Genomic DNA, 18,913 nt, shown 5'->3' with positions numbered 1-18,913 from the left:
TACTATATTCCCATAAAGCCAGGAAAAGCAGTAATAGATACCTCAAAATCCTGACTTCTATTTTTCCTGCCGAGTGCTTTGTTTTCTGCTGTCACCAAATCAGAACAGTACCTACACTTCCACAGTCTTCACCCATACTGTCACTGTTTCAATGCACTCTTCTCAGGTTAGAAGTTATCAGCTTCCAAAACACTCCTCCTATTTTGCTTTCTGCAGAAGAAAATCTGCATGTTCTCCCAGCTTATGGCTGAGGGTATCAGGCTTGTGGGCAAAGCTATCAAAGTTCCTTGCAGTGAGAACACGGTGACAGGAAAAGATCCCCCCTGTCCCTGCTTTGATGGGGAAGGCACCAATACAGAACCCATGGGTAAAGAGAAAAACAAACACAGATGAATCCTTTCCTCATATTTCATTGCAGATTCTCTGCTCGGGCTCTTGACTTTCCTTGGAGGAGCCAGGCCAACTGCAAAGCAGCCTGGCTGTAATGCCAGACAGCACGAGCTCCTTAAGGCCCAAATCCAAAGCACAAGGTCTCGCCTTGCTCTCTAATGCCCTATATTCTCCCACTGCCACGTGCCTCCCCCCAGATAAAAGGTTAACAGAGATTTCATTCGAACCAGGTTGTGTTGATACAGCCCCGAGGCTCACTGCCCACACTGCTCGCAAAGCACAAAGTGAAAGCTTCTCAGTGGGAACTGAGGACAGCCACTTGTCCTGACACACACCAGCCACGTGGAAGGAGAAGAAACCAACTGAAGAGCATTGGGAACGTACCAAGGGCTGTTTCCTGAGAGCAGAACTAACCCCCGTTGAAGCAAAGCCGCTACCAAGCATCAGGCTGCTGAGCTGGTGTTACACAGGTCCTCACGCTCCTGCTAACCCCAGAGAGTGCAGAGTGAGAATGGACACAGGAACCTGCCCCATGCTTCACACAGCTGGGACGAGGCTGCTCTTCAAAACAAGCTGCTTGGTACCACAAAGAGCCTCCACCTTGGAGCAGCATCGCTGCTAATCCACCTTAGTGAGGCAGCCTGAGGGATGCTGGGGCTTACGGTACCCAGCAGCTCTCCGACACTCACACAGTTAAGGGAAAATACATCAATGCCGTGATCTTATACATATACATTCAGAGTTAATGCAGTGCTTTGCAGAAAGTAAAGGTGCACACATCCCTGACTTCATTATGTTAATCCACAAGCTTTATTTAGATGAGGGCAAGCTCATTCTTAAACATCCACAGCCAGTTTTAAAAGCAGCCAGATTTGGAGCACAAGAGTCCTCACTGGGTTTTCTAGGCAGGACTTGCAAGCGAGGCAACAAACTCCAAATCAAGCAGTTACTTCCCTCTGGCTTAACAAAAGGTATGAATATATATATATATTTCTTTACAAATAGATTCTTGTACTTCTGTTACACCTGCACAACTCCAGTGACACTACCACAGGCTTTACAAGAGAGGGCAATTTAAATAGGAATATCCATTGCAAGACAGTGCCCACCTGCACTGCATTGTGTGCTGATTCCTACCGAAACCCATGGCCTTTCAAGGCCCTGTATAAATCAGGCTTTCCTACAAAGACCCATCACAAAAGCAGGTTGTAGGAAGTGTCGTTTCACATCTTACACAAAGCAGCTCCTTGCATGAGGGCTGAATACAGCCCTCCCTATGTCTCATCTCCTGCACAAGCCTGTAATGCATGGAAAGCCTCAGGAGTAAGAAAGGCTGACACTGTGGCTGCTAACAAAGCACTCCACATTTCTTGTGCAAATACAGCCCTGGGATACCAGCATTTACAGTACGTGTTAAAACTCCATCCTGTATCTTACAGGACGTGGGGTACATGCACACATCACCCCAAGAAGCTATTCTCATGTGAATGGTGTTTGCACCATCCTTTGAAAGGATGGTTAACTAACTCAAAACCACACAGGCTGCTGCCAGGACTGAAGTATTCCTGGTGCCACACAGTAGAAACACACAGGAAATGGTATCCCATCCTTTCCAGACACTGTTTCACTGCATGTTTAACGTAAATAAACAAAGCCTGGTTTTCCTATGACTACATCCAAATGAAACAGTCCCATTAAGAGCAATGATCAAATGACCAAAAGAAAAATCAGGTGGTTCAGAGGAAAATGGTTCAGAGGAAAACCATTTCCTATTTTAGTCTATGACACAAGAGGCTAAAGAAGGCCATGCAGCCTGTACATCAACTGGTAAACACTACCTTCTCACCTGCACCTTAAAACCTTATTTTATAGGCTGTAACCATCACTCACTTCTCTCCAGCAGCACCAAACCATCTCATACAAGAACCATCTCCTGCTGCATCTAAACCTGCCTCTTGACTTTGGAATAATGGAGAAAGTTTTGATAGGAGCTCAAAGAGCACCCCAGCATCTCCAGGATGATCAGTTTACCTGGGATACCCAAGAACAATGCACTTTCTGGTACACTGTCACCGCAGGAATCAAAGCTTTCTGCACCTACATGATTGCTGACTCAGTAACAGCAGATACAGTGCCCCAGTGCTTAGAAATCCACAGATGTCCCAACCCCATATGCAGGTGATTTCAAATACGAAGTTAATGTCATTAAAACTTGTAATCATAGCACGAAATGGAATATGTAAGTTTGATTTAAAACAGCCAACAAGTTTACAAGCAAGCGTAGCACAAGTATGGCTCTTCTTGTGTAGGATTATAACACAGTTCTAAACCATGCAAAATAATCTTTTGTTCTGTGTTGCTTGATCAGTTATTTAAAGAGCATTTTAGTGAATAAGGCCACCATAAAAAAAACACAAAAAACATCAAAGAAGATAATGTAAAGGCAAAAGATATTTAGGCAGAAAACGTGGGGGGGGGGGGTGTCGAAGTGCAACTTGATTGGGTTGTTGTGAGAAATGCTGATGAAAAGACTGAGGTTTTGAACATGAGACAGAACATCGAAGTGGAAAGAGTTAGACCATGGAAAAAAGGTAATAAAGGAAAATAAAAAGGTCTCAAAAAATTAAAAAATAAAGCACAAACTTTCAAAATCAAGAAAGCAGAAAGTTTTTCACGAGATAACAGAAAGACTGAATTGTGATTTGGCCTCTCAGGCTGCTCAAAAAGTAAGTGCCAGGCAAGTGCCCATCACGGTTTACAGAACTAGTAAATAAGGAGCAGTTTTCCCCGCTCGGGGTGGCTCGGAGCATCCCACCAGCCCAGCCTACCGGAGGCTACGCTTGAGGACACACAAACCGATCCACGACCACACAGAACAACGACTCACAAGGGGCTGCCCAGTGCATCCCCCCCCAACTGCTGCCCTGCAGCCCCGGGGGCAGGTACCGCCGCAGCGCATGGATGCGGAGCGCGGCGCAGGACCACCGGTGCCCCCCCGGGACACACACACACCCCCCACACCCCCGGCATGCCCTGTGTCCCCCCCACCCCAGCGTGCACCCCGTTCCCCGCCGCTTCGGGATGGGGCACCCGGCTGGGGGGTACCTCACGGAGCACACACCCCCCCCCCCCCTCGCGTCTCCATGGCGATGGCTCCGCTCTCCGGGGCCGCCCGCAGCGCTGAGCACCGCGGACCCGGCTCCCCCCACCCCAACAAGGGGATGGAAGGGAAGGGGGGGGGGCACTTACTTTGGCCGCTACCGCATTAAGCGGGGCCCCCCCTCCCCGTGCCGGGGCACCGGTGCAGCGCCCAACACGCTGGGCACAGCCCATCCGCGCCCGCCTGCCCCCGCGCTACGGGTCTGCCCCGGAGCGGTGCCCCCCCCACCCCGTTCCCCGTCCCTCCCGGTAAGGTCGGGCTGCCCGCGGTCGGGCGCTGTTCACCGGAGCGGCGGCGCCTGCCTTACCCTTGAAAGCATCTTTCTCTTCTTTGGGCTTGATCACCTTCCCGCTCATAGACCCCAGCTTGGGTGGGAAAATCCCCGGGAGCGTCGCGGATTCCGGCTGGACCCAAAGAAACCTCGGGCTGGGGGCAGCGTGCGCGCGGGGCTGGGGGTGAGGGGGGAATCTTCCCCTCCGGAAAGGCAGAAATAACACCAAGGGAAAGGGAAGGGGGAAAGAGCCCGGAGCAGGGGAGCTGCCCGCTCCCCGCCGCGGTGCCTCGGAGCCCGGCGGCGCCGGCGCGGTGCCTGCGGGAGCTGAGCGGGGCGGTGAGCGGGGGGCTCCGGCAGCCGCAGCACCGAGCCCCTGCGCCGCTCAGCCGTGCCGGAGACAAAAGCGATTCTCTCTTGTGTCTGCCTGGCCCCGGCCCCCTCCTTCCCCCCGCCTCCCCGGCTCTGCCTCCCCTCCCCAGGGCCAAGGAAGCGCAGCCGGTCCTGGAAGTCCCACCGACCGGGGGGGGGGGGGGGGGGAGGGGGAACGGTGAGTTGTGGAGGGGGAGAGGAGGGTGTTTGCTTGGGTGTATTGGGTTTGGCTTGCGAGTGTTTTTTTTTCACCTCCTCCTTTTCGCATCCTTCCTTAATAATACTAGGAAGGAGCAGCAGAGCTGCAGCCGCGCATGGGAGGAGGAGGGACGCGAGTCCTCGGCACTGCAGAAGAGGCGGCAGGTTTACACTCGCCGGCAGCAAGGACTGGAGACAAAGCTGCCCCCTCTGCCCCCTCCCAGGGCCGCGCATCCCCTTCCCCATCACCCATCCCGGTCCCCCATGAAACGGTACCGAGGGGGACAACGCTCATCCCTGCTGCCCACCAGCCCTGGGATGGTTCCTCGGCGCGGGGCTCGGAGTGGCACGAACCCGGATGCCCGCGCTTTGGAGACCCACTTCCTTCCTCATCCTAGGGAGGGGAGGTTTCGGGCCGCGGCCGCCGGCGTCGCCCTGTCCTGAGCCCAGCAGCCTGTTGCTGCTGTTACAGGAACGAGAAGAGCCGGGGGACAGTGGGGGGGACCTGGAGGGAAAAGGGGACCATGGGGCTCCCTCTAACCGAGGACACACAGAACCTGCGCCGCCCCGCTGCTCTGCCCCGTGGTGCGGGATGGGGCTGACCTATCTCTCCCCTACATTCACCCTCGGGGGTAGGAAGGGACCCCCAACTGCAGCCGGTGCTCCACTCACCTGTGCTATAAACCGCTTCCCCCGGCCCCGTCTTCCTCGGCAGGGGCAGAACTCCCTACACCCGGTGTCGCCGTCGGGGGAGGAAGCGCGGTTCGCAGGCACCCATCCTGCCCCGCCGGCTGCGCAGGAAGGCCGGGGGGGGGGGGGGGGTCACGGAGGAAGGGGGGGAAACCCGATGCAGCCGGCGCCCCTTGGAGCCTGGCCCTGCTGGGTAGTGCCCGAAATAAAGCGCTGGGAAGGGCGTGCAGCGAGGTGCCTGGGGGAGCCCCTCGGTGCTGCAGGCGGACTCCTCCAGCCCACCCTTAGACTGGTCCTGTTAGGAGGAGGGGACGTGATGGATCTCACTAAAACCAACAGGGAACAAGGCAGGGATGGGGACCTCCACCCCGGGGGAAGGCAACATGCTCAGTGCACGGCCCTCCCCGTGGCCTCTGGGCGCTCCTCCGCTTATTCTGCCCTCCACGGAGGGAGAGGCAACGCGCTTCCAGTGTAGCCGCTTACCGGAGGGGGGGTCACCGGGAGAAGCAGCAGCCGCTGGGGCTGAGAGGCCTCTATATTTAGCGGAGCCAAATTCCTCCCTCCAGCGCCGGGGACAGCTGGGTGCAGATCGGCTTACGGGGAGGCGGTCCTGGTCCTGATCCTGATCCTGCCCCAGGGAAAGGGGCTGCGCTGCTGGGACATCACCTGGAGTACAGGAGGTAATCAGCCACAGCTTCCCAGTGATGAAGTCACACTCCCGCCTCACCCATGTGGATGGAGATCAGATGTGAGGTGAGGGAAATCAGGGTTGATTGAGCTAAGAGATCAGAGCTGCCACTTGGAAGACGTTGCATTTATTAAACGACTTGCCCCTAAGAGAAGCACAAAGCACAAACCTGAACCTCAGGTCCTCCATGCATCCGTCTGCTCCACGGAAAACCTCTGCTCTGTGTCTGGAATCAAGGAATTGTCCTGGCAGGGTCAGCTTTGCTGGTTCAGGCTGCCTGGGAAAATGGAGTCACCATCCCTGGAGGTATTAAAAAGACATACACTTAGGACATGGCTTAATGGTGGACTTCAAGAACATTGGACCCAATGTTCTTTGAAGTCTTAACAACCTAAATGATTCTGTAATTCCATGATTCAGTAAGCCCTGTGTCTATAGTGGACTATCACCAAAGAGCCCAAATATGATTCCTGAGTGTGTGTCTCTGCTGCAGAAGCCTCATGTTTCACTTCACACTTGGAGCTTTAGAGACCTTGCTGTGCTTGGGATGATCACGTCTGTGCCTCTGGGTAGGACAGCTCAGGAGCCATAAAAGGGTACAGATGATGCTTTGACTGCTTGTGCTGCTTCAGTACAAGGTTGTTTTCCATGAGCCTTCTCTGAGATTATTTTAACACTTCAGAGGCTTGCCAGAAGGATCAAACCCGTGGGCTCCCTCTTGGCTGCTTCTCTCCAGTCAAACTTGGACCACTGAAAGCAGGGAGTCAGAAGGGGAGGAGTGGGGAAGGAGGGATGCTGCCGTTCAGTGTGAGCCCCAGCGAGGAGATTTCAGCTGCCTGATAGAGCTTAGACCCTGCTTTTCAAGGCTCTTTGCAGTGACAGATGAGAGTCACAGACAATCCACGCTTCTGGTTGTTCCACCAGAGGCCAGTGATAAATGCTGTGCTATTGACAGTGATCTTGCCTTGCATGAGCCATTCTTGGCTCTGCCAGGAGATCTGTTGGAGTTTACAACCCCAGTTATTACACTGGCCAAATGAGGCCCATACACTCCAACTAACTAAGCACTGGAAGGAAGCAGCAGCTCAGCATGAAGTGGAGGAACTGTACCTACGGGTGGGCAGAGAGAGCTTCCCCTGCTGTTCTGAAATGAGTTCTTTTTTTCCCCTTACTAGCTTGCAAGGCTTAGAAGTGTCAGTTAAAACAGCAATAAAATATGGTGTTCTGCGTGCAAAATGTGAGGGGATTTGCATGAAGGCTGACTGCAGTCTGGGTTCAGTTTGCACAGCCTTAACTCTTAAAGCTATCTTGGTAGATAAACTGTTCCAGTGGAGAGGGTATTTGGGGTTGGCACTGATGTACGCCTTCAGATACCCTTGTTAGTTCCTTGCTTTGATGTGAGCATCTCTGGATTTGGGGTAGATCATGTGAGGTCTGGCTTTGCAATGGACTTTTGTTAACTAACCCCCAAATCCTCAAACACAAATCTCATTCTTAGTATCTCTGACATCCCTTTCCCAACTACAGTGGGGAAAAGCATCACCTCCTTGCTTTCAAGCTCTAATACTGGAAGCTGAGCAGCACTCGGATGCTGTGGTGGCAGAACAGATATGCAACAAACTACACACCACAGCCAGGCTTACGCAGAAGCGTACCTACATATGGGCCTGACGTGGAGCTCGTACCTCCCACTGACAGCATTCCCTGAGTTTCTGAATTAGAAATGATTTCTGCACTGCGGGATAAATCAGGTACCCAGAGGAAGAAGATTTAGTGATGTTTAATGCAAAGAAATCGGATGTGTTCTGTGCACCTGAGTGGCCAGGGAAGATTTAAATTCAAGACTGTCTTTGGCAGGGCAGCAGGATTTAAAGTCAAATATAGCCAATTGCTCTAATTCACACCTTTTGTGCTCCTCCCAAAGCTGGGATGGAGCCCTCTGTACCGAGTGGCTGCAAGGCAGCACAGTCAAAGCATCATCTGTATCCTTTCATGGCTCCTGAGCTCTCCTGCCCAGAGGCACAGATGTGATCGCCCCAAGCACAGCCAGGTCTCTCAAGCTCCGAGTGTGAAGTGAAACGTGAGGCTTTGGCAGCAGAGACGCACACTCAGCAGATCATATCTGGGCTCTCTGAACACTTGCAGCCCAGGGTTGCTCTCTGGGAGCAGACCCACAGCAGGGCTGACGTGCTGCACGGAGCTCTGCTTCTACACAGGGTGTTTATTCCCCCCATAACATCTAGGTTCTAGCTTGGCATGGGCTTGGCTAAGAGGGGTATCATTTACAGTCTGAAGTTGTCAACTCTAAGTGCCTTTATACAGCTTAACTGTTGCTGCTTAATGTCCGGTAGCTGTACGCTCTGTCCATAAAACACACACTCAAGTCAGGAACACGCTTTTCCCACCCTCATAAAATATCTGTAGAGACATGTATCCCCTGAGGAATTCTGGAGCTCGCACAGATACAGCATGGGCATTGCTCCTCAGTGTACTTTCCCCTTGGTTCTTTGGCTTATTCTCAAGCTGAAATGTTCTCTTTTCCGCAGGCAGCGGTTTGTAAAAGGTCCAGATTCTGCTCTTTCATAGAGGAGGAATTACACATTGTGCCTTTCAAGCCACCCAGCAAGTTTAAATTAGCTTTGTCATAATGGATCCTGGTATGTTCCAGTTACATCCAAACCCCTCCCTACATTCAGGTGGAGCAGGATTAAATTAAACCTTAAATTTCAGATTCCAGACATGATGAAGTCTCACTAATACAAGCACTTACTCCTCATTTCAAATTGTAACTTTATATTCATACTGGCATCTAGAAGTTACCTATTGCATTATGATGAAATAAGTACATGATTAAGTGGACACATCTAGAGTTTTGTTGCCACTATTTCCTAATGACACCTATAAAACTGGTCCAAATGAATCCATTGCACATCTCCTTACTGCCTGCTCTACCACTGCTGTTTTAATTGGGATGCTAAGGCAAATTTCTTTACTACCAGTTATGTGTTTGAACACAAACCACAAAGATTTACAGATGAGACAAATAGCACACCCAGGGCCAAAGCACAGCACATTCTCCAGCAGATACATCCTTGTTCTGATGGATGTTTAGTTTGGTCCCCATCTTACTTTTACGACTCCCGTTCCTACTCAGTCTTAAGCACTACACAGAAGAGCTTGTTTTGGCAGGCAGCTTGCTGTGCAGCATCTTCCTCTCTTTAACTGCCAAAACCCAACTGCTATATGCAAATAGAGTTCCAGCTAATGGACATTATGGAGATTGCAGTTTAATTTCTCTAAATAATGCAGTCTGAGCAACAGAGAAGCCCTGAGCAGGCACTAGTGGTAATGATCACACTCACACAGTGTGGTAGGTTGACCTTGGCTGGACACCAGAGCCCCCCGGAGCTGCTCTGTCACCCTTCTCCTCAGCTGGACAGGGCAGAGAAAACATAATGAGAGATTCATGGGTCCAGTAAGGACAGGGAAAATTCAGGTTAGACAGAAGGAAGAAGTTCTTTACGGTGAGGGTGCTGAGGTGCTGGTACAGGGTGCCCAGAGAAGTGGTAAATGCCCCATCCCTGGAAGTGTTGAAGACCAGGTTGGACTTGGAGCAAGCTGCTCTAGTGGAAGGTTTCCCTGCCTGTGGCAGGGGACTGGAACTGATGAGCTTTGAGTTCCCTTCCAACACAAACCAGTCTGGGGTTCTAAGAAAACAGATTTTTGCCCCAGCCTCTTTCTCCAAAGCTGGTGACAGGTTTGAGATAGCATAAAGATGAAAGCCTCAGGAGTGGTTCTGCTGCTGTTCCCAGCACAAGTCAAAGGGTGAAGGTGGTCCCACACCCCTCATGAACGTAGTAACAAGAAGCACAAATCACTGTTGCTCACTACTTCTTACTGTTTAAAGAAAGAGAAAAAGGCCAGAGCCCATCATCCTGCGCGTTACAGCCTTCCCCTTACAACTCCTACTGCTACTTGGTCACGTCTTAAAGTTGAAAGGTTTTGAAGTCGAGCTGGAACAGGAGCTTTGATGTTCGACTCTGCCAAGCTGCAGACTGCCAGCGGCGGCTGATCTCACTCCAGCCTTTGTGGAGCTGAGAGAAAACAGTATCTGAACAAGAGGCCAAGGAGGCAAAGTGTTTGTGATACCAGATCTGGGCCTGAAACACGGAGGTAAACTCAGATGGACGTGAAGTCCCACTGCGATGGGAGACCTGACATTAGAAACCTTGGGCCACCTTGGTGACAGGCAGGCAAGGACTATGAGGAGCATCATGTGCTTGATCTAAGCCTTCCCTGGAGTTACACCACAGTTTTAGACACAGAAAGATAATAGAGCAGGAGAAAGAATACACAGCAATACTTGAAAGGAAACTTGCCATTTAGAGCTCTAACATTATTTCAAGCTTGCATATGCAATATTATCACAGGGTAACATTTTTCATGCCTGACTTTTTCCTTTAGCATTGTAAAAACCAATCAGTGTTTGATTTTTACAAGCCTGAGAGACAGAGAAATGTAATGATCAGCTTTTCAGAGCTACTTTTAGGCTCAAAGAACGCTAAACCACACCAGTTATGCTTAAAGTTCAGAGTGGATCCGTGAAGGAAAAGTGGGAAGACGTGAAATTAGTTCAAGAAAGTAATCTTAAAAGCAAGTTCTAAGTGTTGCGAGGAGCCTACAGCGCATAAGGCAAGATTAATTTGAACACAGCCTTATGCACCAAGCAGACCTAGAATTGTAAAGCCATAACATCAGTTGCTTTTCCCTGTTATGAACTTATTATCTCTCTACTACTTTGTGTTCCTTTACTGCATTAAATTGTCTTCCCCTTTAAAGCTCTATGCAGTTCATCCCAGGTGCCTCAGTTGTCTTTAACCAGCAGCGATTTTAAGCAGCACCTGATGGAACTTTTCTGGCATTTCCTTCACAAAGACATGAGTTCAGTGCTCACCCAGGATCCAAAGATGAAGCTCACCTAGATTATGCTGAGCAGTGATGCACCGTTCCTCCCATTTCCTCTGACCATGGCACTACAGTCGTGCCGTATCACTCCCATGCCTCCCGTTCACTTCCAACTGAGCTTGTAGCTGCCTCATAAACCTCTCACATGTCTTAATCAGATGGCAGCTGGTATTTCTCATGTGTCAACTGAGTTTTGATGCTATGACATGCACATTGCCACGGGTGAGCACAAGCAAAGAAAGGAGAAAGGCGTTTCCCTTTGGTTTCTATAGATTTGCTTGAGCCCTCGTGACCCATTAAATTCCCACCTCACACAGTGGCTGGCTGTGACAGTGGCCTAGCAGCTTGCTTGATCTTAGAGGAGAAGCAAAGCTTTAGCTCTGGAAGTCAAGTATTGTGTGACCCAGAGGCTTTCCTTTACAAAGCAGACCGCAGGTAAGTTGGGGGATTTGGATTTGCTCAAAGCAGAGCATGCAGCTACAGCCTCCTTCCTTCCAACCGGCATCAGGTGCATGTCCTTGCCTCGCCAACCCAGGAGGATTTGCTTGCTCATCCTTTGAAGAAAACCACAACCCTTTAGGAGATGTTCCCTGTTCAAAGAACTGCATTTGGAATCTGTGGCTCTGAAAGGGGAAGGAGTTTTAACTGGCTTGTGTGTATTTATAAGTCTCTTTCTAAAGCTCCATATCAACTGCGTTGACATAACTGATTTTCCTTTGACTTCTTGTTCTTGCCTCCTTTCAAAGCAGTAACTACACAGTGCATTCAGGTCAGGAACATTGTATGCAGCACTGGGCTACTCCAACACCTGGCATTTTAGTTGAAGGCAGGACTGCACCCGGGTTCAGGGCTGGTGACGGCTGTCAAGTGTAGCTACAGCTTGATTACTTCTTGTCATTCCATTCTGATTTGGCCTTTTCCTGAGCCCTTGCTAGATGCTGCCTTGGAGCACCACAAAGAAATGGTGTTTTCAGGCTCCTTGTTCACCATTTTTATCCTCCTAAATTATTCCTAAGTATAAAGGTATATATATAGGTATACATCCTTCCCACTTCCTGGTGGGACCAGGCTATCTACAGGTACATTCTTTATAGCCACAAGGTTTGGCTTCCTGTGCTCCCTCAGCATCTTTTAATAGCTTTCACTATTTTGCATCCCTTTTTGGTCTTCTTTTTCCCCTCGAGGGAATATGCCAGCAGGGATGGGGATGAAATCCTGCTGGATCAGGAGCAGAGACAAATGCTGCTCTGTTTGTAAACACTGCATGGCTAAAATTAGCAGGAGTCAGAAGAAGCATGGATAGACTTCAGGCTCCCCAAGCCATCCTGAGGAACGTCACAGGCACATTGACACATCTGCTGCTGGTTTAAATAGCAACCAGCATTACCCACATGCCCCCCCCACACTGACTGAGGATACCACCACCAGTGATCAAGCACATTTAAAGCTGGAGAAACTATCCAGATCCTCCTTAACACCTTGGAGATACTGGATGGAAAGCCTTGGTGAGCTGGGATGTTATCCTGTGTTTCAGGGTCTGATTAAACGATGGAAAAGCAGGAAAACCCTCCCAGCATGAGCAGTTTTTAAACAGGTTTGTGCTGTGCAGTTTCAGGCTTGAGGGAAAACTAAGCCACGCTGGGTACTGCAGACAGCATTAAACAGGATGGGTAACCTCTATATGTGCCTCTCCTTTCAGCAGTCATGGGAAAGGGCATATAAAACTGACCTTGGCTGTGTCTGCAGGAAAACAGGACAATAAAGAAGCAGTGGTATGCTCAGTGTGCTCAATAAAATCCATGCTCTCAGAACACGCTGCCAACCAAACAATCTGAATGTATCACGTCAAGCATTAAACTCAAGGCTCCGTAGATCCTAAAGCGGCAACTTGGCTGTTTTAGTTTGGAAATGAACACATACAAATACCTATCTAAAGCTTCTTTAAAAGGCACAGCAAAGCCATGGCATCTTCTATTTTTTGTCATCTCTTGGTGTCATAAGACTGAAGGAGATTAAAGCGTATACAAGAGAAGTAGGCGGTATATTGGGGGTTGGAATTGGATGATGTTAAGGTCCTTTCCAACCCAAACTATTCCATGATTCTATATTCTAGAAAGAAACAAAAAATAGTGGTAAAGCCAAATCAAGCAAACGTCTTCAGAAAAGGCCAGGACAATACTATGTGCAGTTTTAGTCAGTGTTGGAGGATGCGTTCACTTTTGATAACTGAATGTTATGCAATGTCTCTGCCATCATCCTCCAAATGCTCCTTAGTTTTTATGTGATCTTACAGGCCTTGCAGGTTGAGCTCTGGTGCTAAACCGTCCAGCGTGGCCTTTACAAAATCAATTGCTAGGATGAACACTTGTTTTTTATAGCTGTATAAACCATGAAGGGATTCTTAGAGCTGTCTTAGCTGGTTTCATTGGAAAACTTCATAAAATCTGTGTTTGAAGTGTCAGGCCTCTGCAAATTTGGAGGCGTAAGCATTCTTATGAGAAAGGACAGGGCCATTTTATGGACTGCAGGTGCCCAGCTGTACTCATATACCGGCTGGTCTTGAAACCCTACCCAACCCAAACAGTTGTGATGCCCTATCCACCTTTGGTTGGAGGTGGAATATACACTTGTCTAACTCTGCGCTGCCTGACTGGATCCTGCTGTTCCCTGTGAAGTTCTGAAAAGGATGCTGGGGAGGGACTCTTCCTTAGGGACTGTAGTGACAGGACAAGGGGTAACGGGTGAAAACTTAAACAGGGGAAGTTTAGATTGGATACAAGGAAGAAGTTCTTTACTGTGAGGGTGGTGAGGCACTGGAATGGGTTGCCCAAGGAAGTTGTGAATGCTCCATCCCTGGCAGTGTTCAAGAACAGGTTGGACAGAGCCTTGGGTGCCATGGTTTAGTGTGAGGTGTCCCTGCCCATGGCAGGGGGGGTGGAACTGGATGATCTTAAGGTCCTTTCCACCCCTAACTATTCTATGATTCTATGATAGTGCAAATTCATGCCTATAAACCTTAGGTTATCAAAAGAACTTGCAGTAAGAATAGATTTTATTTAAGACAGAAAAACAACCGAGCTGAAAAGTCCAACTCCTCTCTGCTTTGTGTTATTGGCTCCACTGGGACAAACCTAACATCTTCATCTCCTCCAAAGAAATGAAGTGGAGAGAAGAATTCAGAGAGAAGGGATTGCACCCCATTCCCAGGCTAGGAGATCTTACTGAGCTTATTCTGTACAGCTAATACAATTAGTGGTGCTGCTGGGATTTAATTTGAGGGGAAAGAAAGAGAAAATACTAAACTAGATGTTTGTAATGGGCAACCAGGATATTGTGGACACTCAGCTTTATTAAATATAGCTGCTTACCACCCTACTGCCTGCTCAGTGCTTTGCTCTTGAAGAGCAGGGGAACTGCTCCAAGGGAAAGGGCTCCACACAGTCCTGTCTATAGGAGCCTACACATCAAGCATTGACCCTGGCGCTTCTGACCGCTGTGCTCTTCACAGAGACACAGAATTAACCGGGCTGGAAAAGACCCCCAAGATCACAGAGTCCAACCATTCCCCAGCACTGCCAAGGCCACCGCTGACCGAGGTGATCCAAGGTACAGCCTCACCAGTGCCCAGTACAGGGGGACAATCACTGCTCTAGTCTTTCAGGACACTTCCTGCAGCAGACCCATGTGAGCCCATCAGTAACAGGGCATCCAGCAGCAGCAGCAGGGACTTTCCTCTTGGGATACTCAACCCATCACTGCTTCTCAGGGTGCTGCTGTCATTGGCCATAGCTCCCCTGCACAGCCTCATGCTGTCAGATGCTCTCCATTTAAAAAGGGGTATTTCTTCCCTCATTCTTGTCTAATCCTGGACATTAAGGGCTTGCTCTTGTTTCAACCAATTATAATCATGGGGCTGATGTGAAGCACAAAGGACTGGGGCATGCTCTCTTGAAACTCCCACCTGCATGAAGCACGGGAGGAGAAAACCTCACCATGATGGGAGAGGGCTGCCAGGGCAGGCTCTGGTGGCAGAAGCCATCCGACTGCACAGCCACCACCAGCAGCAGAGGTGTCACTGGGACTGAACAGCCTCAGGTATTGCCATCAAAGGATACAAAGCCTTGATTGTTGACCCTCCCAGTAAGGGATATGGGGACACCAGAGTAGGTGACAATGCACACTGCCACCCCTTGGGCAGGCACATGTTGTGCAGTGGGGACGCTGATGCACCCAAGGCCACCAAAAGCCACAGATCCCATCGGACAGGCTCACACATGAACCCAGAGCTGCTATATTCAGAAAGCAACAGCAGCTCCTAAAAAGAAGCACTAAGAGTCAAAGTACGTGACTGGAGGCACTTTTGGAAGAGCCATATCCTTTCCATTTAAAGTGTGGTGCCTGTCGACATTCCCATTTCTCTGCCCTTGGCAGAACACACGCACATACACCCTGTCGTGCCCACAGAATACTTGGCTGTGATTTAGATCCCCCAAATCTTTACCATATGCAAAATATCCCATCCATTTAAATAGGAGGATTATGGCAGTAGGAGGAAGCTTAGCACAAACAATAGCTGTGATCAGACCCAGCGTGCACGAGTGATCTGTGGGAAGTGCAAGACATATCGAAGATGGCAGGTGCTGCTCCTGTGAGCTATTTATACTCATGGAGTCACTCGAGAAACACTTCTTACTTAGCACATCATAGGATTCCTTTTCAGAGGGAGAGGAGAGGTGTGGAGCACAACTGCACGGGCCAAGCCTGTCTTTTGACAGATAAGAGAGTTAAGCATTGCATCAAAATCCCTCTGTCGTATACAAAGAGGGGTAACCTGCTGTAACCAGCTTCAAAACAGGGAATCACGACAAAGCAGGAGATACATAACAGGAGGAAAAAAGGAGTAGAGGGGAAGCAAATAAAGCGTTTTCCTCTTGGAAAGCACTAATCTTAGAGATCCAGGCTCTGCTGGGATTCGGCTTGTTCTGTTCTTTCACATAGGAATCCCTGTCCGCCATAAGATGTAAGCACATTTGGTAACCAGGACTGGCTGCTTGCTTCTGAGGTTTAAGGAGATGACTTCTTGTCCAAGAAATGCATTTTGGTAGGGGTTTGGCCCCAAAAAGGGACCCCCTGGGCTTTGGCAGGCACAAGACTCAGAGCAGTGCTGTGGGGCTTATGGCTGTGGTACCAGAAGATGCTCTTGCACCTTCTCCCCAAATCACTGCAGGGCCCTATTACAGGATGAAGGCTTTTGAATTCAAATGGAAATAAACCCTAGAGCAAGGACCATCGGGGGACATCAGAGTCTGTCACAGCGTTTCTCAGTTGGAGTGAGATGTTGTAAACCCCAGGGTTAATGCCTTACACCCTCTCCTTGGGCTCGGGGAGGAGCAGAGATGCCACCACGGTCTGAACCCTGCATCCCCACTGTGGAAACAGAGGGAGCTGTGATTCGGGTGCCCTTCCAGTGATAACACCCCCAGTGCTGTCATCCCCGCTTGTGCGTGTCTGGAAAGAACTGTTTGAGTTGGAAATAACTGCTATTTCTGACTCAGGGCTCCAGTTGTGAGCTGCGTACGATGAAAAGGTTAGTGCCAACGTTATTTACATGTCAGCACGGTTCAGAGCCTCTAACAGAGGTTAGAGAAAGCAAGTCAGGATGAGTGTGACCTATCCTTTGTAGTCCTAATCTTTAGGCTTTTAGCCTAGCAGATCTGCATTAAAATTAACGTGAGTTTCTGTGCTAAAGCTGGGAAATGCACTAAAAACCATTCTCCTTGTGTTCCATTATTACAGCTATGTAGCTTTCAATCCCTGGGCAGACACAGTTCTTGGAGGCGCGAGCAGCATCATTACCAAGTATCACTGTCACTGTGTCAGAACTAAGGCAGTAACACAAGTCTCCGCAGTGAAAAATACCCCCAAACCTCATTAGCGAGCATCTTCGTTAAAGCAAACAGCCACAAGCCATTAATCAGAAAAGTTTCTAATTTCAGACATGAGTTAACTGAACTTAAAGGGAACAAGCAGCTCTTAAAAGCTGCCACCGCAAGTGCATACGCATTAAACTGGAGAGCAGTGCAAAATGCCCTATTTCATTACCGATTCCAGGAAGTGCTCTGCCAGAAACAGCTTGAGGAATCTAGGAAATCTGCAAATTCCTCTCAAGGATTCTATATATTTATGGTACTTGGTATTCCGGGACAGAGCTGAGGTCACCACCATGGTATGATGGCAGATGCTTTTAGAATTAGTGAAGCAGATTCCATGCCACATCCCAAACGGCTGCAGATGGTGAGAGCTGTCACCCTCACGGAGAAGCGCAGGGGGGCAGTGACCTCCCCCAGCAAGAAGGCTGTTGGAGGTAGAGGAGGGCTCCATTTCATGCATGATGCCGTTGTATTCCCATCTCTCCTGTCCTTCAGCTTGTTAACCCATCAGTAAGCTGGGGCCTGTGGGGATGCTGGAGGGGGACTCTTCATCAGGGACTGTAGGGACAGGACAAGGGGTGATGGGTTCAGACTGAAACAGGGGAAGTTCAGGTTGGATGCAAGGAAGTTCTTTGTTGTGAGGGTGGTGAGGCACAGGGTGCCCAGAGAAATGGTAACTGCTTCATCCCTGTCACTGTTCAAGGCCAGGTCATGGCAGGGGGCTGGAACTGGATGATTTTACGGTCATTTCCAACCCAAACCATTCTATGATTTTATAAGTTGGGAGGGAGAGGACTGGACCAGGGAAGGGCACAGAGGGGTTGGCAATGGCCATAGCATATCCCCCTCCAGTGCCTGGGCTCCTAAAGTCTCTTCCAGACCAGTGTTTCTGTGATTAATGACCTTAGGACATCAAGATGGATGCATGCATTTAAAACCGGTATAGAAGGGAGCAGCCTGCTCTAGTGGAAGGTGTCTGTGCCTGTGGCAGGGATTGGAACTGGATGAGCTTTAACTCCCTTCCAACCCAGTCTGGGATTCTATGATTCTTCAGCAGAGACCTCAGGCTCAACATCACTGCTGGGTCCTCAGAACAGCGCTCTGTCCCCAGGGAGGAGGCAGGGATGCGGGTGCCCTGAGCAACCCCAAGGCTAGGGACCAGCTCTGCGGATGCTGTGTGCCTGCATGTCGCATTGCCACCTAGTGACTAGCACCACAGCCCAGCAGCCTGCAATAGTCTGGGGGCAATAGTTTCGCTCCCATAAGAATAAAACCACAGACAGGCACTGGCTCTCTGCTCACCTGCAGCCAGGGTCACTCCATTACCTGCCCTCATGTCCAGGCACCACAAAGCCACAGGGTTTTAAATGAAAGCCTTGAGTGGTTAATGTACCAATTACTAATCACAGCGGTTACTGCTAAAGCAAGAAGCCAAACACATCAGTAATGTGCATGGGAGGGACAGATGCTTTATCTTGCAAGCGAGCTTGCTTTGCCGGATGCTGCACTTGTAAAGCAGATTGAAATCAACAGTACAAGTGACTTCATCCCACTGAATCTAACCAAATTTGACTATAGGCAGTTTGAGGATCTTTGTACTGTGTTCTTGGGTACAATATTCTGTCATATTTGTTTTTCCATTAAAGGGTAATTAAAGCAAACAGCATCAGGCAATATTTGAAGAGAAAAGGGAATTGAATCAACTTAAAAACTCCCTTCTTTGTGCACAATGTTAGGTACACCTGTATTTACTGACGTCTAGTGGGGCAAGATTGCTTCTTGAGAAACAATTCAGCTTCTATTCCTGAATCGGCAAGAACAATTCCCATTAAGAATACCTAGAAGAGCTACTTCTTCCTGAAGCAGGGATGAACTGAGAGCTCTTCACTAATGACTTCTGATTCATTTCCTCAGCTACCGGTAATGAAGTACTGCTGCATGCACTTCCAGGAGTGAGGCACCTACTCCTTTGCCTTCTGAGCTGTGCCTAGTACATGGTGTCAGGTTTTGCCCTTTCCTTGGTTAGGACGTGGAAATGAACTTGCTCTAACTGGATACCTTTGGTCCCAAGGAAAAAGAGCTTATTTCTAGCAGAAATATTTGCTCTCCAAACTTGCTGTTTTAACTGTGCTGCTAGGAATACAGAGCGGTCAGCAAGGACATCAAGCCAGCACCCAGTAGCAAGAAATTAAGGTTGGAAATCACCACAAAGCCACATAGACAAATACAAGAAAGTGATGTGCAACTTG

General features: G+C 49.4%; 1 protein-coding gene across 3 annotated transcripts in view; it reads right to left on the bottom strand.

The window, feature by feature from the left end:
* The window catches only part of FGF13 (fibroblast growth factor 13), a 241,729-nt gene extending 236,539 nt beyond the window's left edge, over nucleotides 1–5,190 (bottom strand). Inside the window, exon 1 of one of the 3 annotated variants that reach the window (XM_057404861.1) lies at nucleotides 5,064–5,190. Coding sequence is in view for 2 of the 3 variants with exons in the window: in XM_057404857.1 (XP_057260840.1) it covers nucleotides 3,858–3,906 (49 nt within the window). In the remaining variant the exon portion in view is untranslated. Of the gene's footprint in view, nucleotides 1–3,857; nucleotides 4,066–5,063 lie in introns of those variants that run through there. The other 2 variants (XM_057404857.1, XM_057404863.1) reach the window with 2 other exon arrangements.
* Nucleotides 5,191–18,913: the final 13,723 nt, after the last annotated feature.

This window comes from Pezoporus wallicus, unplaced genomic scaffold (assembly GCF_028554395.1).
Source record: "Pezoporus wallicus isolate ANWC-B61680 ecotype Strahan unplaced genomic scaffold, APGP_CSIRO_Pwel_v1 contig_6217, whole genome shotgun sequence".
Taxonomy (NCBI): domain Eukaryota; kingdom Metazoa; phylum Chordata; class Aves; order Psittaciformes; family Psittacidae; genus Pezoporus; species Pezoporus wallicus.
The sequence above is the reverse complement of the archived record's forward strand: the minus strand, read 5'-3'. Positions and strand labels throughout refer to the sequence as shown.